A 27396-nucleotide genomic window follows, 5' to 3' on the forward strand; every position below is an offset into this window, starting at 1 on the left:
ACTTCTCTCTCCCATTACACTATGTAGATAGCCTGTCTGTCTAATTCAGGGCCAAGGGTTCCATTACAGGGAGAGATATGAAGGAATTGGGCAAAACAAAACTAAATTTTAATCATTGTAATTCATGCAATGCTCTTGTCTGACATGTCTGGCCAAGAGAAGCTCAGGTCATAAGCACTCATGGAGATCTATTGGGACCCCTACACATGCTACAAATGAGCAAAGTGGTCCAAAAGCCAGCAAAATAGGCTATTTGTTACTAATAAGCTTAGAGCTGGACTGAAGAAGTCTTATTTGCAGACAAGGAAGTGAATAAACAAAAATAAAAAAATAAACACATATCCTTCCCCATGCAAAAATAAACATTTCAGAGTTGAAAACCTAACTGCTAGAGGCTGGGTGAATGAAGGGATCATGGCTGACAGGAATAGGCTCTTCTCACTCTCAGGTACTACAAAAACTTCTGGAAGTTGAAGGATAATTGGTCTCTTGATGAAGCCTGGGTTGTACATCTGGTCTCTGACAAAGCATCAGATGGTAGCATGTTAACTGAATCTGCTCCAGCATCCCTCAGTGGCTGACAGGACAGAGTGGTTCAGGCAGAAAGAGGAAAAGGGAGTGCATACACCCATGCAAACAGAAAGACAACAAGGCGGCACATAGCTCTCGTTCTCCTTTAGAGTTCTTCAGCTGGTGTGTGCTGAGGGAGGTATAACTACAAATTCAATGGGTGCTGTTTGTATTTGACCAGTTTAACTCTTCTGCAGGGCAAAGTCTCCTGCCTGAGTCCAGATTACCAAATGCAACCCTCAGACTCCTGCCATGCAATGAGCAGGCTATAGCTACCACCACCACAAGTTTGTCTCCAGCTCCCCTTTGGAAATACAACTCTCTGGAGTATGCTTCATCTAACATCTTAATGCCTTCATACACTTACCCTTGAACATTCATAGTATTTCCACAGGTATCCCACCCAAAAAATGCTTAAATAAATAAAACCAAAGGCTTCTGCTTTCTAGTTTGCTCTGCCACTGCTCTGGACATTTAAACATTATACTCTGAACATTTCAGAGCAGCAAATGAAGCACCTGGTAAGAACAGGGTGGAAAGTCTTTCACAAGAGAGGTCCATAGTGGGCAAGGTGAGCTGGACGAGTTGCCCGTGCTGAGCCTTGGGACAGGGTGTGTGGTGTGCCCAGTGAGTTGAACATCAGTTCAAGGAAATCTCATGACTAAGGGGGCGAGGCAAGATTCGTGTAATATTTCAGTCCCACTTTTAAGCTTCTGAAAAAGCTGTAGAAAGAAGGGATCCTCTCAAAATCCCTGCTGAGGAGGACGTCGTTAATGCCATCCGGGTGTCAGCCTTGCTGGAAACTGCAGCGACTGATGTGCCAGCCTTAATTAACATCACGGGTATTTTCTTTGTGGAACACATAGCACTGCCCAGGCAACTGTCTGTTCCCAGGGTCACACTCTCCAGCCACTCACTACCTAAAGAACCTCCTTCAGCTAGGGTTAAAAACAGCGAGCCCTGAAGGGCAGTAGTAGTGGAAGAGAGATTAGCCTCTCCTGGACAATTTTATTTCAAAGCAGATGTTGGTGGCAGGATTAGCATTTAGGCCAGCCTCCTCCTGATTTATTGTCGCCCCTCGCTTTTCTCTTACCCATTTGCTAACCCGCACCTTGGAGCCACCGCTCCCGGCTCAGCCCACGGCCCCCGGTCGCCCCCGTCCCCTGCTCGCCGGCGCCGCTCCGACGGGCACCGCAGCCCGGCCCTGCCCTCCGCCTCCCGGTGCGGCGGGGCCGCGGCGCCCTTCCGCCCCCCGCCCGGCCCGGGGGAAGCGCAGCACGGCGGCGGCGGCGGGGCCGCGCCCGCAGGAGGAGCCGGTGCGGCGGCCGGGGCGGGCGCTGCCAGGTGCGAGGGCCCGCACCGCACCCCGCCGGCGCCCCCCGAGCCCCGCGGCTGCCTGCGGGCTCCTCGCTGCGGCGCGCTCAGCCGCGGCCGGGCCAGCGCCGTTCAGTCACGGGCTACGTGGAGGAGCCGCCCGGGCCGCTTTCCCTGCTCATGTTTGCGGGGTGACCCGCCCGGGCCGCTTTCCCTGCTCACGTTTGCGGGGTGACCCGGCCGGGCCGCTTTCTCTGCTCACGTTTGCGGGGTGACCCGGCCGGGCCGCTTTCCCTGCTCACGTTTGCGGGGTGACCCGCCCGGGCTGCAGCAGGAGCGCCCGCGGGCTGTCCCTGCGGCGGGGCCGGCTCCCCGGCTGCGCTGCGTGCAGCGAATAAAGCCGGGCCGCGTAGGAAGAGATTAGCTCGGGGTTTACTCTTCACCCCCGTAGGGATCAGCCGAGGACAGAGCCTACCCGCTTCCCTAAAAATGGGATTCGCAGAACGCCCTAATGAAAAGCCGGGCCACGATCAGCTCGGGGGAGCACGGCCGGCCCCCGCGGGGTACGACTTAGGGAGTGAAAATATGGAGAAGGGAGGGAGAGAAAAGAAAAAGTGCCATTAGTTCCGCCGGCAGCGACGGCCGCCCCGCGGCTGGTGCCGGCGGAGGGAAGGGGGGAGCGCCGGGCCGCGCCCCCTCACCTGCCCCCGCCACCCCCGCCCGCCGCGCCGCGGCTGCCGCTTGTTTGCACTCGGCTTATCCGGAGCGGAAATTCCTTTCCGTTTTTGTGAATGACAAACTCATTAACGATTCATCAACACAACCTGTTCCAGCCGGCCCGTCGCCGCGGCAACAGTCCCTTCCGCGCGCCCCCATTGGCTGCGGCGGAGAATGTATCCATTGAGCGGAGCCGCGCCGCTGCCCATTGAGGAGCCGCCGGCTGCCGGGGCCGCGGCCCAGGGGCGCTGCGGGCGGCCCGGGGGCAGCACAGCCTAGCCCAGCCAAGGAGGGGAACGCGAGGCGAGGGGCGCCGCCGCCGCCGCCGCAGCAGCGCTTCCATGCTGAGCCGGGGAGCCCCGCTCGGCGGCGCGTTAATTGGATTTCATTCACTCGCGGCGGAGGAAAAGCCCAAGGGCTCGGGCTGCAGCGGCGATTAGGCAGGTTCATTCAGGGATTCATTGACAGAAAAAAGAGGAGACGGGGCAGGCTGGCTGCGCGCACGCAGGCACACACACACACACGCTCTCACACTCGCACACACGCCGGGGCCGCGGCTGCTTCTCCCTCCCCGTGACTGCACCGCCGCCCGGCGCGGGGGAAGCGGCGCGGGGGGAGCTGCGTGATTCATTTTCCTGGGGCGGAGGGAGATAAGTTGTGCGGAGTTAGAGGGGTGCAGCCCGCCCGCCCAGCCAGCCGCATGCCTCTGTGAGAGAGAGGGGCGCTTCCAGAGCACGCTCCGCTCCCCCCGTCCTTCCTCATGCTAGATACGTTCAGACCCGTCCCTTTCGCGTCGGAAATGGCGATTAGTAAATCCGTGGCGTGGCTGAACGAGCAGCTGGAGATGGGCAACGACCGGCTACTGCTGATGGACTGTCGGCCGCAGGAGTTGTACGAGTCGTCCCACATCGAGTCGGCCATCAATGTGGCCATCCCCGGCATCATGCTGCGGCGCCTGCAGAAGGGCAACCTGCCCCTGCGCTCCCTCGTCGCCAGCAGCGAGGAGGACCGGGAGCGCTTCGCCCGCCGGTGCGGCACCGACACCGTAGTGCTGTACGACGAGCACAGCCGCGACTGGAACGAGAACACGGGCGGCGAGTCCGTGCTGGGGCTGCTCCTCAAGCGCCTCAAAGATGAAGGCTGCAAGGCATTTTATCTGGAAGGTGAGAAGGGCCGCCAAGGGTTGGGGGAGAGATCTCTGCCCGGGTGAGAGGGAGGGGGGACGCGGTCTGCAGCGTTCCCCGGGCAGCGGATTGATGCGCCAGCAGAGCACCGACTTGGGAAAGGGGCTTTTCCCCCTGTTCCACACCTCTCCCCCCCTCCCGTTCCCCCATCCTTATCCTCGCATTGTTTAAAGAAACCTTGCTGTCTGAAATCACTATGGCAGCGTGGGGAGGACAGGGCTAACGGGGATTCCGGCACGAGCCTGGCAGAAGGAATTGCCGCCGAGATACCTCTCCAGCGGTCCCCGCAGGGCAAAGCGGTACAGAGCTTTAATCTTGGATGTGCTGAGCCCTCCACCGCAGCCGACGATTTTCTTAACCCTTCCTTTAAGTTAGTCTGGCTGCGTGGAGAGTGTGACATGCTTTTGCTTCTTTTTCCCGGAGCTCGAGAGGGTGCAAAGCTGACGCTCCTTTGCAGGCAGGGCTGTACCAGGGAAGTAAGTCGACGTGCCATCTTATATCAGGTTGCATTTTCTCCTCTTTGCTTTTCTCTCCAGGTGGTTTTAGCAAGTTCCAGGCCGAGTTCGCCTTGCACTGTGAAACTAACCTAGACAGTTCGTGTAGCAGCAGCTCTCCTCCTTTGCCAGTTCTGGGCTTGGGAGGCCTCCGAATCAGCTCCGATTCATCATCCGACATTGAATCTGACATTGACAGAGACCCCAATAGTGCCACCGACTCCGACGGCAGCCCTCTTTCCAACAACCAGCCTTCCTTTCCGGTGGAGATTTTACCCTACCTCTACTTAGGCTGTGCCAAGGACTCCACTAATTTGGATGTTTTAGAAGAGTTCGGCATTAAATACATCTTGAATGTTACTCCTAACTTGCCTAATCTCTTCGAAAACGCCGGTGAATTCAAGTACAAACAGATCCCGATCTCTGACCACTGGAGCCAAAATCTGTCTCAGTTCTTTCCTGAGGCCATCTCATTTATAGGTAAGACCCGGTTACTTGCTAACATCTACATGTCAAGAGGCAGAATTCGTTATATCTTGCAGAATTCGTGAATTTCGGGCGAGAAGCGGTAGCAGCATTTAGGGCCGTCTCTGGAGCATGCCCCGTTCTCTGATTTTAAAGCCGGCTTAAGTTGAGGGGCTGTCGGGGGCTGTTTGGGGGGGTTATTGAGGAGTCCCGGTGAATTGTAAGCGACCTTCGCAGGGTTGCACAGGCATACCTAATTTGTCTGGCTGTGGAATTCCTCCTTGAGTCATTTGTGTTGGAGCTGGGGACTGAGCCCTGCGCATGTTGGGGACTCTTAAACCATTTCGTGGCGCGTGGGGGGCAAATGAGTCTGGGGTCGATAGCGTTTTCTTTGTTGATGTTGGTTTTGGGGTTGTTTGCTTTTGGGTTTTTTTTTTTTTTCTTTTTCCTTGAGGTTACTGAAGAGCAGTATAATAAAAAGAAACGATCTGGGAATCTAACTTTAGCTTTTAAATGCAAGTTATGAATAAGCGGTATTCCTGGCAAATATATTGCCAGAGTTTAATTTAAATCTCGTGGTAATAATGATATACCTCTCGGGCTCGGTGCCTCTGTCAGCCAGCCCTTAGATGGAAATCTGTACCCTTGGGCCCAAGGAGTTCTGGTGAAAATCTGCACTCTCCTTCGTTTTGGGGAGGACTCAAATTGCCCCATCGGGGTGCTGTGGGGTGGGCATTGCATTATCTGTTGAGAAGCTGTGCTGTAATCCGGTTGAATGATACCGGTAATAGTGGAGAATGTAGGTAATCTGAGCCTAGCAGGAAGAAATGTGGGCTAGAAGCCACAAAGAAACTAATCTCCAGGCATTGTAATGCATTTCCTATTACAAAGGAACCCATTTTCAACCAATGTTGACATCCTGTTCCTCCTAATGGGCTGTCCCCTGTGACTTCCCTCATTCTTTTAAAATGCCTGAATACCTCCATTGTTAGCTGCACAACAGTTGGAGAATAATTTAATAGACCTTTGCAGTCTGCTGGTCTGTATAAAGCCTTTCAGTGACATATTGCAGGATTTCCATGCTGGGGCAAGGGGACTGTAAGAATTTAAAGGCAAATCTCCAGGCAAAAAGCCTGTCTTTTAAACCTGGCTTTTAAAACAGTGTCATGCAGCATGTCCTGCTCCCTTTGTCTCATTCTTAGTTTTCTCAGCTCTTGGACTTGGATAGTAGGGGGAGTGGATTCCTCTCGTGTCCTGGTTTTAAGCCGCTAAAGTTAACTCTTGAGTTGCACTGCTGGCCACTGGGATCAGAACTGTACTTTCTTCCTACTTGATACTAATCTCATTTGTGTTGAGAGATCAGTTACCAACCCTCCGTCTTACGTGTCCTTCTCTGCCTCTTTGTACAGATGAAGCACGGGGGAAGAACTGCGGCGTCCTGGTGCATTGCCTAGCAGGGATCAGCCGCTCGGTCACAGTGACGGTGGCCTACCTCATGCAGAAGCTGAACTTGTCCATGAATGATGCCTATGATATTGTCAAGATGAAGAAGTCCAACATTTCACCCAACTTCAACTTCATGGGTCAGCTGCTGGACTTTGAGCGGACTCTGGGACTGAGCAGCCCCTGTGACAACCGAGTGCCGAACCAGCAGCTGTACTTCACCACCCCTTCCAACCAGAACGTCTTCCAGGTGGATTCCTTGCAGTCCACGTGAGCTCCCACCACCTCCCTTCTCCTGTCCATTTCATGGGATCACTCCTCAATGGTTTCTCTTTGGCAGTGAAAAAGAAATGCAGCTTTCTCTTTTTCTGGCCTCTGCTGTTAACAGGCAGCTGCCAGCGCAGGCACCGAAAGGTTACCCAGTGTGGCATCGGCTCTTGCGAAGGGAGGGGACGCGGGGCAGCGCCGCGGTGCCCCCCGGGCAGCAGGTGGGCAGTGTGTCCATCCCTGCTTGGGCAGCAGCCGGTCCGAGGACTTGCCGTGTGCTGGGGTGAGGCTGGACAGGCTGGGCACGTGTTCTCTAGGGCTGGGACTGTCCTCCTGCCCTCTGCTCTCAGATCTGTGACACACATCTCTGTCTTCAGTGAAGACTGGTTATTTTTGTTTGTTTGTTTGTTTTAATTTAGAGGAGCCAAAGAAAGAGATTTCAGCTTAGTGTATTTGGAGTACTTGTTTGCTAGGAGCTTGGTAGTATTTTACTTGATCAATGTAAATATTTAACCTTAAATTTATTTGCTTTTTTTTTTTTTTCTTAATTCACATGTACTCAAGAAATCAATCCAAGGGACACCTGTGTTTTTGTTATTTTCATAAATTTTGCTTTGTTTGTTTGTTTTAATTGCAAAGAATATATTTGCAGCATGCTGAATTTCATTGAAGCAAGCTTTCCATGAGGCAGAAATGGCAATGATAAGAAGTTTGCAGATCAGGTTTTGTGAGGAAGTAGAGTCTCTTCTTTCATATATCTTTATTTTCCTTGTGGTGATTTTTTTCCACATGCTTTTGATGTAGGTTCCATATGATATATATATATATATATATACATATATATATATTTAAATTAAATTAATTTTTTGCCTTACCTTTTGTAAATAGATCATCTGGGAGGAGGTTTGTCTTTGAATGCGAAAGATTTTTGATGACTTTTTAAAACTTTCAGATGTGCTAAACAGTGCATTACCTCTGTACAAATTCTTCAGGGAGCTTCACCTCAAATGCAATATTTTGCGTCTTTTTTTTTTGTATAAAACTGGAAGTATGTGCGAGCATTTGTACCTGTGTGTACGCACAGTGAACCTGCACATGGTTGCCAATAAGGGAGAGTCTAATCTACAGTGTAAAAGTTTTAAGATGGAATTTATTATAAGAATGTAAAACCTTAAATTATTAATAAATAAAATAACTATTTTTGGCTATGGAGAAGCTGGCTGGTTTATTCCCCCTTTCCCCTCTGTGTAGTTGTGGTTAATTGCACATACCCATATGGTTACGTTTAAAGGCAATAATTGCTCTCAACAGCTTTTGTGCATCCCCCTAAGACAATAAAACCTTGATTTCCCCTTTGGTCCACTGGTGCCTAAATGAATAAACAGTGAATGTGCTAGATTCTCATCTTGCTTTGGTGAAGGGAATGCTTTTGAAGGCCTGTAGGTTAATTACAGAATACTCCAGCATCTCTTTGCTATACTAGGGATGGACCTGACTCTGGGCCATAATTTTTTTTCCTCATTATTACTTAGTGTAAGGAGGTCTTGTTTTCTGGCTTTGTTTATGAATTCTGGTCACTCTATTACAGATGCCAGGAGATGGGTTCATGCTCTGCTTAGCTGTCTGGCAGGAACTCATTTCACAGAGATTCATCAGCAGTCTGCAGCCTGTAAATGATTTTTCTGCTGCCATTCAGCCACCTTGCAACTTAATGAAGGCAAGGAGGAAAAGTCTATGTATGCCCTTAGTCACCTCATTTCCTCTTTGGACCCTTCGAGCAGTTCTGTCTGCAGAAGGAAAAAGGGGGATTACAGCAATTGCAAAACTTCCTGCTGCAACTTATATTCATTAACATCCTTCCTGATGTTAACTGGCCCGAGGCAGGGTGGTGCCAAAATCTGTGTGCAGCACCAGAGCGAGGGGCTGGGGCTGTCGGCTGAGGTACTGCAGAACTCCTGGCAGCCAAAGCACAATTGAAGTAATTTTAGAAACTGCAAGTGTGTGAAATGAAATGCAAACAAAACATGGGAAAAAAGTGAGTCAGTGTCTCATGCAGTGGCCTAGATTGAGTGCATAAACTGTGAAAGTAGAAGTGGGTTGCAGTTAAACTTGGCTTGTGCTAATCCAGTTTTGAACGGTTTCCGCTCTTGGCATTCCCTATGCTGTTCTGTTCAAAGTGGAGATTTGCAAGCAGCTCTAGCAATTTCCTGTCCAGCTGCAGCTCAAGTGACTCCCTTGTTTGGTTTTTTTGGTGTTTTTTTTTTTTTTAATATGGTCTGTGGATAATTTTAGCCAGTTTCCTCTTTGTGGATTATTAATCTGCTTTCCTTGTAGAACATACATAGCTGCGTCCCTACTGTTCTGCTGAAGTTAACAGATGGCCTCCCTGCCACTTCCTCTCATTTCGCTATGGGTTTGTTGTCAGGCCACTTCTGAAATTAATAGTGTTTTCTGGCCGGCTGCCACAGGCCATTACCACAAAGGGGAAGTAACACATCTGAATAGCAGGAAGCCGGGCAGGGTCACAGCGTGAACTGAACCTGTTGAGCGCAATCAGACCTCTCCCGTTTGGCAAGTGTAGGGCTCCTCTTCCCTCCCCGCTTCGAGCACGCCTTGCACAGGGAAAGGGCTGGCACCAAATGCCTCAGCTGTTTGCACCGGGCAAATGCTTCCGCTGAAGGAGCTGCCAGTGTTAGCTGTGACTAACTGGGTGCCCCTTGAGGTGAGGAGCTAAAGATCAGTATGTGGCTGTGCAGCCCAGGGGAGGAGAGCTTTGGCTTTTTCTGCAAACTGCTTTGAAAAGTTAATGCTCACAAGGGCTTCCTGCTTCCTTCCTGCTGCACAGAATGACTAACACCAAATGGGTACTTCTGCAATTCATCATTTTTTGCGACAAGAAAGCGCAGAGGAGCTTTCCTCACACACACACAGAGAAGTCAAGCTGAAAACTTGTTCCAGATTTTTCCTTGAGTGAGGCCCAAAGCAGGGCTGTTTCAGACCCTTGGCTGAACTTGAACCAGACTGTGTGACAGTAACTTTGGTCACAAGCACCCCCAAATTACAAGTGGAGCCAACCCAAAACCTGGTTCAATGTCTGATTTTGCTGGGAGTGTTGGCAGTCATAGGCTGGCTCTGAATTACAAGGGGTTAGGAAGAAAAGTGATGAGAGCTCTAACCCACAACGTTCACCCTTGCAACAGAGGTTCCCAAAAAACTCTGTCCGAGCATGGTGCAGGGAATGGCTCATCCTACATCAGCACTTGCCACCTTTTTCAGCCTGGGTTCTGCTTGCTTCTGTAGTGCGTGTCCTGGCTACTCCATCTATCCCCTCCCCAGCACTTGTTTCAAAATAATTCACTTCCTCTGTCCCCTGTTTCATTTCAGTCCTTGCTGGGATGGGGCAGAGGTCTCAGACTTCTGAGGGGCTTGGCAGCTATTACAGTTCCTCAGCTGGTAAAGTAATTTGTGAAGGGAAGAATAAATCCTTTGTGCCTGTAGGGACAGGCCTGGTGTGTAGAGGAGGAAAGAGGAGAAATGTCTGCCCTTTTCAGCTAACAAAATCACAGCCTGCCTCTTCATATTATAACGTAGTAATGTGAGGTAAGGAAATGCTTCAAAGCTGTAGAGATTCTAGGAAGGAAAACTGTTCTCTTAGGAATGATCAGAGCTTTCTCACATGATCCATCTACCTTTAATACAAAGGATGAAATTGTGTCCTGTGGCACCCTGTCCTATTTGCTCTGGTAAGGTCAAGGGTTCCATTTGTGTTTGTGTACACACTTTGCTTTTCACTTTCTATGCAACAGCAACATGTAACATTGTGTTGGTTCCCCTTCTTGCATTTCCTCTTTCCCATTCACACCCTTTCATACTGCTTTATGCCTTCTTTGAAAAAGTCTTAACTCTCTCTACTCTCTCTATGTTTTGCTGTAGTAGCCATAATTTTCCCCATATTCCTTCTTGTGGTTTTTTTTTTTTTTTTTTAATGCTGCTCTTCCTCCTATGCCTTCTAATTTTCTACAGGTCTTTTTCTAAGCTTCATAGTTCCAACTTTTCCTTTGTATTCTTACCCTCTCCTTCTCTGTTATTCTCTCACTGTTTTCCTCATATTTCCTGTATCAGCTCATCTTTCTGCCAGCTTTAAGCCTGCCTGCTCCTCTTTGTTTTCACAGTGAAAAACAAAATTAGTTTTATGGACTCAGTCAGTTATAGTGAGCTATAAGAAAGGTATACTTTAGAGGAAAAAGTAAGAAAATGCTACTTCTGTCCTCTTGCCACTTCCTAGCAGATGACATTATTTCTCATCTCTGTGCCCTGTCTTTGTGTAGATTTGGCCCCACATGGCTTCCCTGGGTTCTCTCTGTAGCTGCTGTTAACAGAGAAGGCAGTCATGAGGAAGCAGCATTTCCTTTGGGCCTATCCAATGTCAGAGGGCCCCGACTCCCCATTTAAAGAGAGGGGAGTGGTGAGGAAAGTGGGGAAGACAGAAAATGTGTCCAACAAAGGCAGCTCTGCCATCAAAACTGAAGCCAGGTTTAATAATTGTGTCTGGATAACATTTCTTCAGCTTCTCTGAAAAGCTTATCCAAAAATTTTTCCCTGTTGAGAAGCATGATGACACTTTATTCAGAGCTCCAGTAAAAATAATTGTATATGAATGTTTAAACAAAGCTACAGCTTAAGCCCTCTCTGCATGCTGCTATAAATCACTGAAAGCTTTGCTTGAGTGAAGATGGTGGAACAAATTGCTGAGCTCAATTCTGTGCCCCCCTAGACCCTGGGTGTGCGTGCTCAGCATTGCTCAGTTACCCCAGGAGCACAAGTATGGGCCGGCCCCCTCCATTGTGTGCAGCAGCACGTATGGGACACTCTGGGACTTCAGTGAGATGCTGCATTCAAGAGAGGTCTCTGAGTTTGCTCCAAACACCTCATAGCCAAAAGGAAATATGGTCTCCCCATCAGTGGTTTTTCATGGCGTGTGATGACTTGGGTTATACAAACTCTGCCCTCTCCTGCCCCTGCAACAGCCAGAAATGGAGAGTGCAACATCATACGTCTCCTTTCTTCATTGCCAAATTTGAGATAAGCATGTGCTGGAACTTAGCAGATAGTACAGACAGAAGGCTGGTATGGGAGCTGCCTTCTTTTGAGCAAAGTGCTTGTCTCTGTAAGGAAAGGAAAAAACCCTGTTAGATGCTTTCTGTTGTTTGTTATCCTAGGGATCTGCAAGTGCTGAGGGAATTTTGCAGTGCTCACAGCCATAGCTTTTCCTCATAAGGCAACGATGAAGGATGTTGACTTACCACGAACACAAGGAGATGATTATCAGATGGAAAAGGGGGGTATGGAGTCTGCCTAAGAAATACTTAATGACAGACGTTGCATTCAGGACTATATTTGAGAGATGCAACAGAAAGTGCTCCCTGCTCTCCTTCACAGCTGCGATCCCCAGGACACAGGATGTGCAGAAAAATGCTGGCATTCTCCAGTCCCTAGGCTGTTCTAGCACTGTAGATACCAGCACACAAAATGATGCTACATGGGAGGTCTGTTTACCATAATGTGGAGACCATTGTGAAGCACTTTGCTCCTTTTGCCAGGGACACAAGCGTCTTGCAGAGTTGTCCCAAGATCTTCCATCTTCCCAAAAGTCCTTGCTTAACTTCCAGACTTTTATTTTAATAAATTTTCTGTTTAATTTTCTGTTTTTCTGTTAAAATCATGTTTTGGGGCATTACAGAAATCTGTTTCTTCATCTTTTTTTTCTTGCTGACCTCAACTCTGAAAGAAATGAATTCCCATCTGCAAATGAAGCCATCTGAAAAACGTTGCTGGCTGACAGTTCAAACAAGGTGAAAGTTCTTTATGGTTTGAAGGTGGCAGTTTTTGGGAAATGACATCAACCAAAGCCAGATTGGAAGCACTAGTATTCAGTATCTGTGAAATCATGTTAGTTGTTTAGTAGGTACATTGGACAACCAAATGATGTGAGTCAGTGTAACAGTGGAGACTACGGTTCCACAGACTGGTGTTCGTAACACTTTTGAACCCCTTGAAGACATTATCTCTCTCTGTTTGGTGACCATTAAGGTTGTAAGTGGGATTCTTAGTTCTTTTTTTCCCTGCATACAGTAATGTTATATATATAGAGCTAGGAAGTCAAGATATCTCAATGTGGTGAGAGAGAACTTTTTTCCTTATTTATAAAAAAAGAGAATTTTAGTGTCTGAGGGACCTACTCACATTAAAAAAATAAAATCATGACCACTGAGATTTCAACTATTGCTTGATTGATTAGGATTTCCTGTGTTATCAGTGGTCTGAATTGCATTTTCTGTGTCAGTATTTTGACCAAATGAATTTATTTGAGAGGTTTCTAGGCTAGCCTGGCTCTTTGTGAAGAAACGTGGCATGACACCTCTCATCTAGTCTGAAATTCAGCCCAGCACTGAGCTGATATTCTATTTAAGCATTAGGAATTGAGTAACACTTGGGTTCTGTACAAGATGTTTTTGTTATAAATAAAGATTAAACGTGTCTGATTTCTTAAATACAAATCAGGTACAACAAATTAGGCTTTCACACACCTTTACAGTCCTTCACTTAAGTTTTTTGATTCAGTGAAATTTTGCAGGCTACTGTATGTGAAGAAAATATCTTTTATATTTGCAAATTGCTCTCAGAGCAGAGAGTAGAAAATGCCTATTATTAATGTGCACCAATTCTTGTTGAAAGAAACTTCTCAGAGGTTTACATCTTTGCTAGGCTTTGTTTGGACTTGAATATAAATGCCTCAGGCTAGTCTAAAAAGATGAAAAGAAATTAATATCCCTCTGAATATGTCATCCTAAAAGACTTGGCCCTTCTTTTCTGAAGAAAATCCCTTGTTTTTGTCTATGTAACAAAATCTGTTACTGTTTCCTTGAACATCCTCAGCTTTCTGTGCCTGACGGAAGGAACTCTAAATCTGTCAGGGTGTGTTGAGATGTGCCTGGTGCTGCTCCCCTGAATAGCTCCTCTTGCCCAAGATTTGAGTGGTTTGAACATGCCAAGAAACTGAATCTTCGTGAGCAACTTTCTTTATAAGTTAGCAGTGATAAAGTTTAGCTGAGCCTGCCCTTGGTGCTGGGTTGCCCGGCCTGCCAAGCAGGACAGCATAGCACACTCTGAGGAGGGATGGGATTTGTGATGCTGTGTCTGTGAGGTGGAAGATGGTGCAGTAAGTCTGCCCCAAAATTGGTAGGTTTGATTGGAGACATGTACTGTACCTCTGTACCTGAGCAGTACCAATCACATCTGCCTCCAGCATCCCTGCACTGTGCAGTGCAAATACTCCTTACATCCCTCTTTTCCCTGAACAAAATATTAATGGGGCCAGTCAACTAAGAACAATTCTGGTGTTAGGCAGAGAAGAAAACACATATCAACTGACAGAAAGCAGAGCACCTTGGTGATGTTGCTGGAAAGGCAAGAGATGAGAAAATGTAATTGTTTCTGGGGCTCATTGTCAGTTAAATTTTGTATGTGTTGAAGTGTCTCAAGTGTCAGCTAGGTCTATACATTCTTCTGTAAAATTCAAATTGCTTGCTACAACCTTAATAATATTCTTTTAATGGTGTTTTTGTTTTATGCCAGCAATAATATTTCAACTTCTCTGTTGAGATGTAAATGAATAACATTCCTAAGGCTTTACATAACAGTAGCAGAGATCACACTCAAGAGGTGTTTGTTGTTACTGTATTAAGGTTTTAAAAGACTTAAAAGACTCTGCCAATTATGGTGAAATAAAATTAGCAGGTTTCCTTTTTTTTTTTTTTTTGTAGGTATGTGTATTTCAAAGTGTATGTAAGCTTCATTTGGCAGAGATTTAATCAATCTGGTATCTTATACAGTGCCTGGGCTAATGTAAACTGGTTATAGCTATGGGATATTATTGTGATGTTAATAATAAACATAATAGTTATCTGAGGTCAAAAGAAAATTTCCTTTTCCCCTGGTGCAGTGTGCAAGTTGACTTATATGAAGGGCATGTTGCTATATTCCATAATTACTGGTCTACATCCTTGGATTGCTGGGTTTTACAGCAGACTTGAGTGAGCTAATCCTGGTTAACAAAGTTACTCAAGTGTTTAACCATTGGCAAAATCAAATGCTGGGGCATGTGAAAACACACTGCAGACCATTGGCTGCATAATAATTGATAATATCTGCTAATGATTGAAGAAGCTGGGGATTCTTGGGCAGGTGAATTTCTCACATTATTAGAGATTTCTGAATTAACTGAGGCGGTAAATGCTCTTTTGCTCTGGCTCATTATAAGGGAAGAAGCAGCAGGTTTTTTGGGAGGTGCAGAGCCCTCCCAGCCTTGTGAGTTGGTTCCACAAGGAGGAGAATCAAACAGGGAACTGGGGCAATGGAATCCTGTATCATGAACCACTTAAAAGACCATCCTACACTTTTGCTTTTGAGAGCGTCACAGACAGGACTCATGGTTCATGAGTTGCTGCACTATAAATGGAGTTCCTGAAATAAAGCTGAAGTAATGCAGCAATGAATCAAGCCCAGGAGCTGTGCATGTGAGTGCCATTACTTTAGGGAAAAAAAGAAAAATTGACTTTCTAATGTATTCCTGTAAATGTTAGTTACTGTTAGTCAAGAAACATAGAAATGAACCTGTATTATTTCAAAGTGAATGTCAGATGATTCTGTTCCTTGTACCTTCTACCTACAGTGAGGCTGAAGATTGATTCATTCTCTGGAAAAGCTTCTGGTTGTTTTGGTGTCTTGTCTGTCTACCTAGAAGTCTCAATTTTTGTCAGGCAAATCTTTAAACTGTTGATAATCACAGACCTGGATAAAGACAATGGGTTTGTTTCTTTCAGACTCAGTACCAGAGAATTTAATAAATGCTCTTTCATACAGCGATGGTAGGAAGCAGATGTGGGTTATGGCCCAAGGCAAGGAGTGCATGACACAAAGCTTGAGCAGTACTAAAGTACTTGGTCTGTGCATGCAAAAACAAGGGTATGATGGGCAAGGGTATGTTGTTTGTACAGAAAAGGAAAAAGTCACCAGCCTAGAAGGGAAAGAGTCATGGTCATCACACTGAGATGGAGCAGACAGTCAGGGTGGAGTGCACAGTCTGAGGCTAGGCCAAGCAATCAGATGACCAGCTGCCTCTGAAAAAACAGTCTATATGCTTTCTCCTTTTTGTTTTCATTTATGTACTCTTGTTTCTTCTTTTCCTTTAAGCACTTGCTTGTCTGCAAAGCTCTGTGAAATATATCAATATTTCTTCTGGTGATCTGGCCCTGGCACAGCAAACCATGAGGTCAGAAAAGCATCAGACACACAGCAATGTCGGGAAGAGGAGGATGCAGTTAATGGCAATAATGGATAGAACTGAATTGTTTGGCATTCATTTGAGCTGTGATTGGCTTAGCTACAAAACCCAACCATGGCCTCAATGTCTGAGCATAGAATTGGAAGAGACTGGGGTGTGTGTGTGGAAGGAAAGTGCTTCCTGATGTCTGCTTCTGTTGGGTTCATGGAAAAGATCTTTTAGAATTAAAAAGGAATGGTACCAGAGTGTGCACCTGACTCACACACTTGATTTCTTTCCTAAAGGAAAGAAGCCAGGAAGATTCTCAAACCAGCTTGCCAGCTATCCAACAGGGTAACATCCATGTGCAAATCTACAAGTTCCTCACAGAAGGTTGCCAGGTTTTTATTCTGCAGCATCATTTTCTGTCTACTTTTACTTCCCATTTGGAACAGAATTTTGTGAAACAACCACAATGTTCCTATATATCTTATCCTAAAACAAAAAGCTGTCCTAATGGAAGCACTATTATGTGGTATTTTGATGGGCAGCTTTCAATAGTGGCCACAAAACTTCATTTCACAGAGTTGAAACAGAAAACAGTGTGGATGGAGGTATTTGCATTAGGAAACAGACTTGCACTTTAGTCTGAGAAATATCCAACTAAAGACCAATTTTTTATATTTGCACAAATGCAGGATTGCTTCATGGTACAGCTACACTGATTAGTTTAATCTGTGAAGCTTTTAAACAAGGCAACGTTTAACTAGTTTTGGTACTGTTGCTAGTGCAGCAGAGAATAATTATTTCTAACCTGAAACTTGAAGAGATATATTCCAATGCCTCTTGTTCTGCTCCTGTGCTATGTTTTAGAAAAAAAGTCAGGCTTCACTTTGGTGCATTTTAGCACTAATGTTGTGCCATCTGTCTGGGGTAATTCACATGGCCATAATTAACATAAAAATGCACTTGTCATTTTCTGTCTCCAGGAAGTAGAAGAACGCTTCAAAGAAAAAAAGCTTTGTGCCATGATTAGTCATTACCATTAATTTATTTTGTTCTAAGTAAAGGAAAATACATGCAAAACCTATACATTGTGAGAGAAAGCTAATGTTGATGAGCCTCTGTCTTATAACTCATGTATGGAGAAAGTTTGTATTTTCATGAAGGTAATGGCAACCTGGTGTTTCTAAGACCCCTGTAAAATGCCAGTAAAATGGACACCAAGCAACACTGGCTATTGCTTTTTTCCTGGAGAGGCTGGAAACTCTCCTTCTGCCCACCGCTCAGGGGAGAGCTCTAGGATGCCACCTCCTTGGGAGCAAAATGTGGGGCTGGAGATGTCTCTCCCCATGTATTGAAGTGTCCCACCTCAGAGATGAGGATTATTTTTGCTACCACTGGTCTTCTGCAAAACACTTTTTCTTCCCATGATGGTAGCTGTACCAGTTGCTCTGGGAGCCTTCAAGTTTGAAGTAGTCCCACAAGAGAATTCTTCTGATAGCTCTGCTTGGAAGCAAAAAGCTGTGTCCATTTTCCTGTGTTTGGCTTAATCCAGCTGGCTATTGCAACACCATTAAATAAATCTCGCCCTGAGAATTGACCTGTAAGGTAATTCTACTGCTGTGGTAATTGCCATCACATTTCCAAAGATGCCCCTTGCCTGTGTCAGCTGAAGCATTTCCATCCATTTCCCAAAAGTTACGGAGCTAGCAGTGGTGCTGTGACAGAGCCCAGTAGAACCTGGCATGGGAAATAGCTGGCTTCAACATTTCTGCCTTCCACTCCCACACATGGACTGAAAATCCACCGGCAGCAGCAGGGAAAAGCCTCCTCACAGCACTGGGGGAGAGCAAAGTGCTTCTGGTCCTGCTGGAGCTGTCAGCTTTGATGCTGGTGAGGGGACAGCCATGTATTTGTTACCCTTGACAGCAGTGTGTGGATTTAATTTTGAAATGACTCCATGTGGTGGAATGAGGGTTGTCCTGCTCTGTGACGAATTTCCAAGCAAAATCTGTGATTTTATTTTGAATGTTTGAAGATTTTAAGTGGTTGGGCTTTAATCTCTTGAAAAACTGGAGTCTCTCCTTGAACTATGTTATATACAAGTACCAGAGACGCAAAATCCACCCTTGTACCCTATCCAGGGCACTTCATGGACACCACTCTCTTCTGGAACATGTTTTCTCCTCGTTTGTGTGTGTCTGTGCTTGTTTATCCTTCCTATTGCCCAGCGAGTTCCTTTTGTTCCCAGGACTCTTAAGTCAAGAGCAGAAACCTCTCAATTTCTAATGAATTTTTGCATGGAGGCTTTTAGAGGGGAGTGAGAAGATACATAAGAAATATTCAATTTAATAAGAAGAACTTACTCAATTTAGTAAATCAAACAGATTTAGGAAACAGGGTGGCCCAAGCACAATGCGACATAAAATAATAGAAGATATTTTACTTTTTCTTACTGAATAAAGAGACTACAAATAAATTCCCAAATGAAAGAAAGTCAATAAGTCCTTTATTTGCTATGTTTTCACCTTTTGAAGAACTGGTCTAGCCTTCCCTTCACGTTGTTCATTCAGCTAGTTTTCAGAGCAAAAGCAGTCAATTCTGCATTATCTCAGTAGGGCAGTTTTAATTTTAACACTATCTGCCTGATCTCTCTTTGTCCAGTTAACATTTCCTTGACCTAGAGTTCAACCCCTTTCACAAAGTAACCTCCGGCTTTGATGGCAGTAATTCTACCTTCAACGGGTTTTGAATACACAACCTCCAGGCCCAAAGGAGAAGATTAGCAGACTTTACCCTAATTACTTGTTATTGTGTAGTTGTTAAAAAAGATTTTGGCTCCAGAAAATGAGGCTGTAGCCAGACAGAAGTTAGCCTGGGGTTCAAAAGTCTAGCAATCTTTGGCTCCACAGGCCTATAAAAGCCAAGTGTTGACTGAATGCAAACAGGCTGCGCGGCAGAGGCCCCTCGGCGCGGGTGACAGCAGGCCATTCGTCACCAGAGGCCTCGGAGCAGCCTCTCCAAGGCTTCCTCGCCAGCCTGCTATGGATGGCAGCTCCATCTGATCCTTCTGCCGCTGGGAATGCCAGGCTGTGCATGGCTGCAGCGAGCAGAGCTTCCAGTGTACTCTCTGTTCTTGGGGCTTTTTGAAAGGGTGAGCCGCGTTTGATGCATAGCCAGGAAAGGTACCCCCGGTGCTGCAGTTGGGTGCCTGCACGTCCTGACCTGCTGCTTCTCTGGTTCTGGCTTTAGGTCAGTGTAATGTGCACCTATCAACAATTAATGATGGTTGTGGCATGGGGGGGGAAGGATCCCAAGTGCCTTTAGTGAAGCGAGTAGCAGTCAGTCAACTCCTCACATTCGAGCATTAAATGTCGTGGGAGGTCAAAAGGTTTTGCCAGGAATGTAAAGTTTGGAATATTTTTAATTAAGCTACGTCCTTTGAAATTCTTTCAAGTCAATCTTCAAACAATTCAGGTCTTAAATTAACACCATTTAAAAGCACATTCACCTCTGGTAAGTGCCTTCATGCAAGTTCTACTGGGTATCACAGAAAACAGTTAACTTAATTTTGAGTCATTAAACCTCTCCATTTATTATTGGGTTAATTCACTGTAGGATATATTAATATTCCTTTTCCCTGAATAGCCAAATTCCTTATCCTATGTAAAGTTGGTGTGTTTGTGTCTGAACGGGTTTACTATCTGAATTTACCAATGTCTTAAATATATGGGTTATGAGGAGAGTTTGGAATATGAGTGTTTTGATTAACCTAAAACATGCCTTCATCTTTGTTTGTATTCTATAATCTATTTTTATGAAATGCCTGTCTCTTAGAGAGTTACTGATTGGGGGATATTTTCATCATCCTATAAATAGAAGCTGCAGTTGACATACAAATAACTGTATTCAGTCACTAGAGTTTAGGGCCCTTTTGGAAAGTTTTACTCTCATGAAAAGCTACAACAGCTGGCTAAATCTCACAACAGACTACATAAACCAGCAAAATCATACTTGACCCAAACATTTAAAAGACGCTAAGTGCCATTAGAAGGTTGTGGCAGATTTGGTTTTCATTCTGGCTGTCATTTCCAGGTCTGTACACTTTCACTGTTATTTCTGTGACCAGCACACATGGGATTCAAAAGACTCTCTGCTAACAAAGACCTTTGATCCCTGGATTAACTCTTCTAACACTCTCCTTAAGCAACTAGGAAAATAAAATTATTACCTCATTATCTATTTTGAGAGAATATTTTAACTGTTCTCTGAGGAAAAAGGCTGGAGGGGCCACGCTAGTCTCCAGGGGGTAAGAGATGATGGTGAGGGGTGGCACCTATCAGTGTGAATAGTTCAAATTCCAGCTGTAAGCCTGGAAGCAAAGTCCTTGTGTCGAGAGCTCTGGCCTCTGCCCTGGCCTTCTCATGGGCCGTGACTGTGCTACCAGAGCAGCTGCCCCAAGGCTAATCTCTGACCCAGACCAGGTGGTGCAAGACAGCTCCTGTCCACATGGCTCAGAAGGAACTACTCTCTTTAGGCCAGATTTGGGGTGCTGACCAGGTCTCTGCTGGCCCCATATTACTATGCAAGCTGATTATTAAGCACTTGTGATGTACTAATTCAAAGCATGTATTGCCTGCTTATGCCATCCCAGGGCAGTGTGTAGGGAATTTGAGGACACAAGGCCTATTGGACTAAGATCAGACAACTGTCATGGACTGAGGGAGTTAAACTTGCTGCAGTTCAAGTCCACTTTTTCTGTCTGCAGTGGAGCCTGGAGCAAGCTATTCTGTTAACTGTGTCCAGACTTCCTCTCCAAGAAACTAGTCATTTTGCTTCAGAAGGGAGCCTGGAGGGAGTGGGCATACATGCAGCATGAATGATTAGTGGATCAGATGCTGGCAACAAACAGGGGGTTGAAGTATGTGACTCTTGAGACATCTGTTGATCTTTGACAGGAGTCTGTTTCAACTATGGCAAGGGTATAATTTATGCTTGAAAGTAACCCGCATTCAGTACTTGATGCAGCCAACATTTCCTTAGTTTAAGCTCAGATACTCAGTTTTCAGCAGTGGAGCCACTCAGCAAGGCCCTTTGTTGGAAGCTTAGCTGCGTGTCCCTTTCATTTCGAGTATGGTTACTCCACAGGGGCAGCTACATCTGTTGTCTAATTTGGCCTAATCTGGAATGAAGATAGTAATGAAAGTATAGCTTGGCCGTACTTTGAAAGTCTGCATTTTTGTTACTATACTTTGAGTGAGTTCAGTTCTAAGTATGCCCCATATCCTGTTTCATGAAAAGCAGAACAAGGAAGCCCAGCTTCCTATGGAGTTTCATCTGACCTTCCCATGGTAATCGCAGTTTCTGTCAAAAGTCTGTAAGACTTCCCCAGTTCCCTCATGTCTGCTTCACATCCTCACATTAATCCATTTCATCCATCTTCCTATTTTTTCTTCACCTCATTTCAGGCCCCTGTCCCTTAATTATGGACTGAGGTAGCACAGCACTGCAGATTCTGTGATCCATCTGCACATTGAGCAGAAAGCAGACACATGCAAGGTGATAGTCCAGGCAGAAGGTCTTGGGGGTCTCATACTGAAACTTTTCTCTGGATCTCCATTCTCCAATTTGTATTAGTAGCTTTCCTCTACCCACCTGCTGGCTTTCACGAGACTTGTAGGAACTTGTATTTCATTGGAAATTCTCCCTTTTTGCCTGACGTGGTTGTGAGCAGTTGTCAGATTTAAAAGCTACTAGGGTAGGAGGCAAATGACAAGCAAACTGAAATATAAATGGAAAGACAGGATGATAGAGAAACTCAGGTTCTTCAGGAAATGAGGATATAAAGAAGGTGATGGTGAAATCACCTTGGATCTCTACGGGCAGCTGGCAGATAACACAGATGCCAAGAATGGCAAAGATGCTTCTCAAAGCTGGTTTCTGCTTTGAGTTTTTCTCAAAAGTGTAGTGTGACCAAGGTGAAATGGAAGTTCCTCTAAGTGTGATTTCTTTATGCCTTCTTATCAGGTTTGTGTATTCACAATGAATGTCACCACAGTGTCCAGGAGAAACCGATACTGTGACATCCCCAGTACCCATGGGCCCAGTTCAAACAGTTAATCCAAGAGGCTTTTTGGGTAGCCAAAAGTTATCCACCACTTTAGCTCCACTTACACCTTCAATACTTAAGTCACTTGAGGTGGGTTAACTGATGATAATGCATATACAGAAAAGCCATTTACATGCATGTGGTGAAGATTTGGTATCAGTTACATGCGTCTGTCTGAAGTCAGCAGGGTCCAAAATCTAACACAGTGCATATCCAGAGGAACATCCTCCAGAGGCTTTTTGTGTTTGCACTTTTTCTTTGGACAAAGCTGACAATTTATGCTTATTTTTTTATATTGGACATTACAGCTAATGAAATGCCTGGACCAAAGTCCTTGTTTCTTCTTTAGGATTAAAACTTCTCTGGCACAAAATTCCTCTGAGGAGGTTAACTTAAAATCTTGATAGAAAGTCCTGTTGGTAGAAAAAATGCTGTTGGTATGTCCTTACCTCTTTAACCTGAAATTTTCCTGGTGGTTAGAGTTATATGCTTGCGCTTTTTCACAGATATCTCATTGGAGAAAATGGCCTCAGAAGTCTCATCTGAGACCAGCAGTAGCTGTTCTATGATCTAAGTTACTCGTGAGACTCTCATGCTCATAAATATATTCTGGTATCATAAAGGCTTTCAGAAAACAGTGTTGGCCCCTTTCTTCTGAAAATCTGGAGATATAGGCATCCAGCCTTTCTGTAATGGCTTACATTTCCTCTCTAGAAGATCTGGAGCATGTCTCAGCATTAGAGATTTTAAATCCCATCCACAAGAAGATCCTTCAGTTCTGTCAATGATTCCACTGTTTGGCAAGGGACCAGGATTGCAATGGCTTCATGACGGTCACTTTGCATAGCTCTCCTATAAGGGACAGGCTGACTACTACAATAATTTCATTGTTTCTTAATTATTAACTTTAAATGACTGGCTCAGTAAGTGGTCTGTTTAGATTCTGTGTCAGAGGTGTGTAACTCTAGCAGCTGGTCCTGGACATTCAGATGTCTTACAGACTCATGCCCCTAAAAGGAGCTTGAGTGCAACCTTATCCCATATTTCTAATAGGTGCTTAAGCCTGAACAAAGGACTTAAGCAAAAGCTTGGGAGATGGCAGAGAGTATCTCAATGGAAATACTTATTGGTGATTTCTTCAGGGCAAGTAGCAAAGCAGATAACTCAAAAACATAGGCAGACCATTCACTCTATAAATCAACACAGCCCAAATCAATTATCAGAAAGGAACATGAGGTCTATGAACAACAGCTCCTTGCCACAAAGAAGTTAAATTGTTGATAAAGATCTGAAACACATAGTGCCTAAGAGGTTTCCTTTTTTAATCTCTCTTGTGTATTTGCCTGGGTCCTTTGTTATATAGTCCCTTTTACAACAGAAACAGAATACTTTTTTTGTACAACAGCACAAGCCTTTATTCAGAAAACCAAAATTAACAGGCTTCAGTGCCAAGAGTCCTCCTGTAGCTACATCTCTTCTATGTTGTAGGAAGTACTGATGTTTTTTTGTTTGTCATTTCAGGTGCACAGGTGAGAAATTATATGGTGTACTTTCTATTCCAGGCATGAATCTCATTGGTATTTACATGCAGGAACCCCTGGTAGCCTCAGCTGAAGTTTTCTAGGATGAAAGTGAAGGTTTATTCAATGGCTGAAATGCTATTCCAGGACTTGGGAGATCTTGCTTGTGATCTCTTCACAGTATTTATGTCCTTTTTGTTTTCAGTAACTCATATAGTCTTTGGGTAAAACAAAGGTAATAATACTTCACACAACACTATGATGGCACATGACATAAAGGTCAGCAAAAAAGAAGACTGCTAATGAATGCAAAATGTACGAAAATTACTGCTGGTATCTGAATCCTTCCAACAACCTGTGAGATGTTTTGCTTTTACAGGTAAACCACACAGAACTCCAGCAAAACTGTAGGTCTGAAGTATTGGTGATACCAAGAAGAGTTTATTGAAAAAATACCATTATCACTACAGTTTCTACCTTTGTAAGCATTTTTTCATATTCACAGAAAATAAAGAGGTTCATCTGTTAGCAGGAATAAATTGAGTATGAACTACCCTGCTTCTCTCCTTTGAAAATACTTGTGTATCAGTCCATGTAATGGGCTACGTTCATGAGGGTAAATATGAAAAAAGAATTTGTTCCATCTGTTCAATACAGTTTATTCTGTATGGTGTTGCAGCAAACAAAAATATTCCAGCAAAAGTTACATTCATCCCACCTCTGGCTCACAGTCTGATTGCTAATCTGTTCTTGAGCTTGCTATAACAAGTCATCAGCCTCAAGGGCTGGTGGTAAAACTACAGCTGGGCCCATGAATGACCCAGATTCCCCTAACTACTCATCAAATTCACTTCAGGAGATTTTAAGTGAAGGGAAGAGCGAAATCAATGTATATAAAACTTTAGCAAGGAAGTGTAGATCTCTGCTACCTCAGGTGGCCACATTATATTCTCTTTTTTATAGACTCTTGAAGACCGGCTGCAAAATCATGGCTCCACACTTCTATGAAAAAGCTGTTCCAGATCATAACATTCTCATGGTTACAAAATTTTTCCTAATTTCTAGTCTATGTTCACCCATGGCTGATTTGCACTTGATCTTAATCATCCCGACATTGTCTAGCTCTAATACTTTTCTCTCTTTTCTCTGTTTAACCCCTAAGGTTCAGTAAAATTGTCACAGCTCTTGTTTTGTTAGAAAAGTTCGTTCAGTTGCTTGTCACTACTTTGTTCACTACATTTCTTTCAGCTTGCATTTAACTTTCTTGAATGCAAAGCAGTCAGAAATACATACAGAGGAGATTTCACAAGTACAAAGACATTAATGGTTTCTTATCTCTCTTGGAAAAAAAGATTTATGGGGATTGCCTTCTTCAGAGTCATATCACATTGATGAATCATAATCATCCTGTGAGCAACCGGTGCTCTCAGTTATTTCTCAGTCTCATTTATTTCCAAGTAGTGTGTTTAAGAAAATCTCATTAGTAATTTAAAGACTTTGCAAAAATAATATTGAATTTTATGCCATTTCTAATACTCTCACCCTCAAAGTTGTCCAGCTCTTCCTTTAAAAAGCCTATTCCCTCACTGTAATGACAAATACATTCAAATAAGTATTGTCACTAGCTTTCAATAACTCATTTCTATTTCTCTGCCAAATTCTCTGATGACGTATTTTAGTATTGAAGAAGATAGGCCCTTTTAGAAGGGCCTGACTGATCTTTTAGAAACTCCTTTGTTAGTTTAAACTCCTCTAGCCAGAAGTTCCCTTTTCAACACTACCCATTTTGCCTTTGTTGAATTAATAGTTCCCCAGTGACACTCCTCCAATAATTTACCCACCTTTCATTCATCCTGAAAGACAGTTATCAAGTAAAGATAACTGAAGAGTAGACTGGCATGGTGAACATATGCTGTGCCTTACTTGACTTCTTTATTTTTCCCCACATAGCCTAACAATATTTCTTCAAAATACTATTTAGATACTACTACTGATTCAATGAAAAACATGAGAAGTGGTGGTAGTTGGTTCTAGACAAAGGTGGATTATCCAGCTGCTGGAATATGTTTAACTTCCTATGCTGGGAGGCAGTACAAAAAAAAATGGGACAACCTTTTCCCTGCACTGTCTTCCCCACATCTACTCTATTTGGGTGACTTTATTTTATGATCTATGTAAATGTCACCTTTAAAGGAAAGAACTCTCTTCAGGTATAATAATTAAACACTGCTCTAAAGATCTCAGAATATGATACTGTTCTTGCTTTCTGCTCTGATCCAGTGTGTCTCAGTGACTCTTATTTTAGGTACTTATCATTAAGAATTTATTGGGCGTTATTTTCAAGAGCCCTGATGGCATTGAATAAACAAGATATTTGTCTAGATGTTGGTGCTCACATTAGCACTCATAATTCATTCTATTGCATTGCCCAATGGGGCTATGAATTACAGGAAACAAATCTCCACTTTCTGGATGGCTTCAACAAAATAGTGGTAAAATCCATCCCAGAAGAATTTCACACATAACTAAACAATGATCTTCTAATTGATCTTTAGGGATTACTTTAGTTCCCACTGAAATGAGTGTAAAGGTCCTCATCTCTTTTGGTGAGTGTTGGATCATGCCCCAAATGAGAAAGGAGATTAGGTCAGAAATATTCATAGAATTGAATAGCAACTAAAACTAATTTAAAAATACCATTAGAAATGCTCGTGCTAAAAACCACTGTGTATCCCACTTTGCTTTAGCAGTACTGTGTTTTGTCAAAATGATCTCATAATCTGGAGAGAAATTGGTTTAACTAAAGAAAAGTCTTGCTATGAAACTTCTAGTTTCTTTGTTTAACAATTGCAAAGTAGATATTTTGAGGCTCATATGAGCAAAAATTAAACATAGCAAATATTATCCACTGGCCGAATGTTGTGTGTAAGTAAGGATGACGATTCTTTCTTCACCATCACACCAGGACCTTGGGCTGCTACAGTACAAATTAAGGTGCCAAATGTCTATGGCAGGAGTCTGCAATATGTTTAACTTCTGGGTCTTGTCACAAAGAGAGATTTGTACTGCTCACTCACCAGAAAGTCAAACAATCTAATCAGAAGTTTGTAGAGCTGTCCAGTTTGCCTAAGCCCACAGAAATTTAAAATAAACATTACGTATGTAGAAAGGAGCAGGAAGTAGAATATCCTTTAAAAGCCAGCTGTCTGTTTACTGCTCAGCTTGTAATGAAGCTGTTTGTTTTTAACTTGGATGTTACTTGTATTCTCAACTACTCAGTTAGTATTGTAGATATGTGAAATAGTCATTAACATAAAGGTGGTGCTTTATGTCTTCAGTGTTTCTGTTTAGACACATCTCTGTTTGTGGACATTCTTTCTTTGAAATAATTGAGATAAAATGCCATAATGGGTCAGCTACTATGAAGTTTAGAAAGGCACAAAAATCAAGAACCAGTTGGTCTAAGTAGGTGAACTGGCAAAGACAAGTGTGTGATAATCAACAGAAAGTGTAAATATTTGATTTCAGAGGAATCAAATTATGAAGACAATTTAAAGATTGTTATACCTTTTTTATTCTCCTTATAGATTATAAAAGTATCCCACATTGCAGATCTCACTTGGATTTGGCACTTACACAAGAGCATGCATGCCAATAAAGTCTTACACCAGATATCCTTGTAGGATGTATTGCTTTGGGTGTATTTACCCTCAGTGTGTAACTCCTGACTCAGAGAGCTTGTTTTACAACTTTGCTGAGAACATACAGGGAGTGCCTGGGTGTGGGATTAACCTTCTGTCAAGAAAACAAGCAAATTTATAGCAAGGAGTGTTCAATACAGGTATCATGTGTGAATGAATACCCTGTGTGGGCTGGAGCCCAGTTGCATCCTTGGTTTGTAATTTCCTAAAATGATAGGGCTCAGTGTGTGCATTTGTTTATTTTGCATTTCTACAAACAGAAAGTGGAAGTCCAACCTAGTTGACCT

General features: G+C 44.1%; 1 protein-coding gene across 1 annotated transcript; it reads left to right on the top strand.

Annotated features, from left to right (window-relative positions):
• Positions 1 to 2829: 2829 nt before the first annotated feature.
• DUSP6 (dual specificity phosphatase 6) lies at positions 2830 to 7654 on the top strand. The gene is made up of 3 exons (XM_058805196.1): positions 2830 to 3764; positions 4322 to 4759; positions 6154 to 7654. Exons 1-3 carry the CDS (start codon positions 3362 to 3364, stop codon positions 6459 to 6461), a joined length of 1149 nt encoding a protein of 382 aa, XP_058661179.1. The 5' UTR covers positions 2830 to 3361; the 3' UTR covers positions 6462 to 7654.
• Positions 7655 to 27396: the final 19742 nt, after the last annotated feature.

This window comes from Ammospiza caudacuta, chromosome 5, assembly GCF_027887145.1.
Source record: "Ammospiza caudacuta isolate bAmmCau1 chromosome 5, bAmmCau1.pri, whole genome shotgun sequence".
In the NCBI taxonomy this organism is placed as follows: Eukaryota; Metazoa; Chordata; class Aves; order Passeriformes; family Passerellidae; genus Ammospiza; species Ammospiza caudacuta.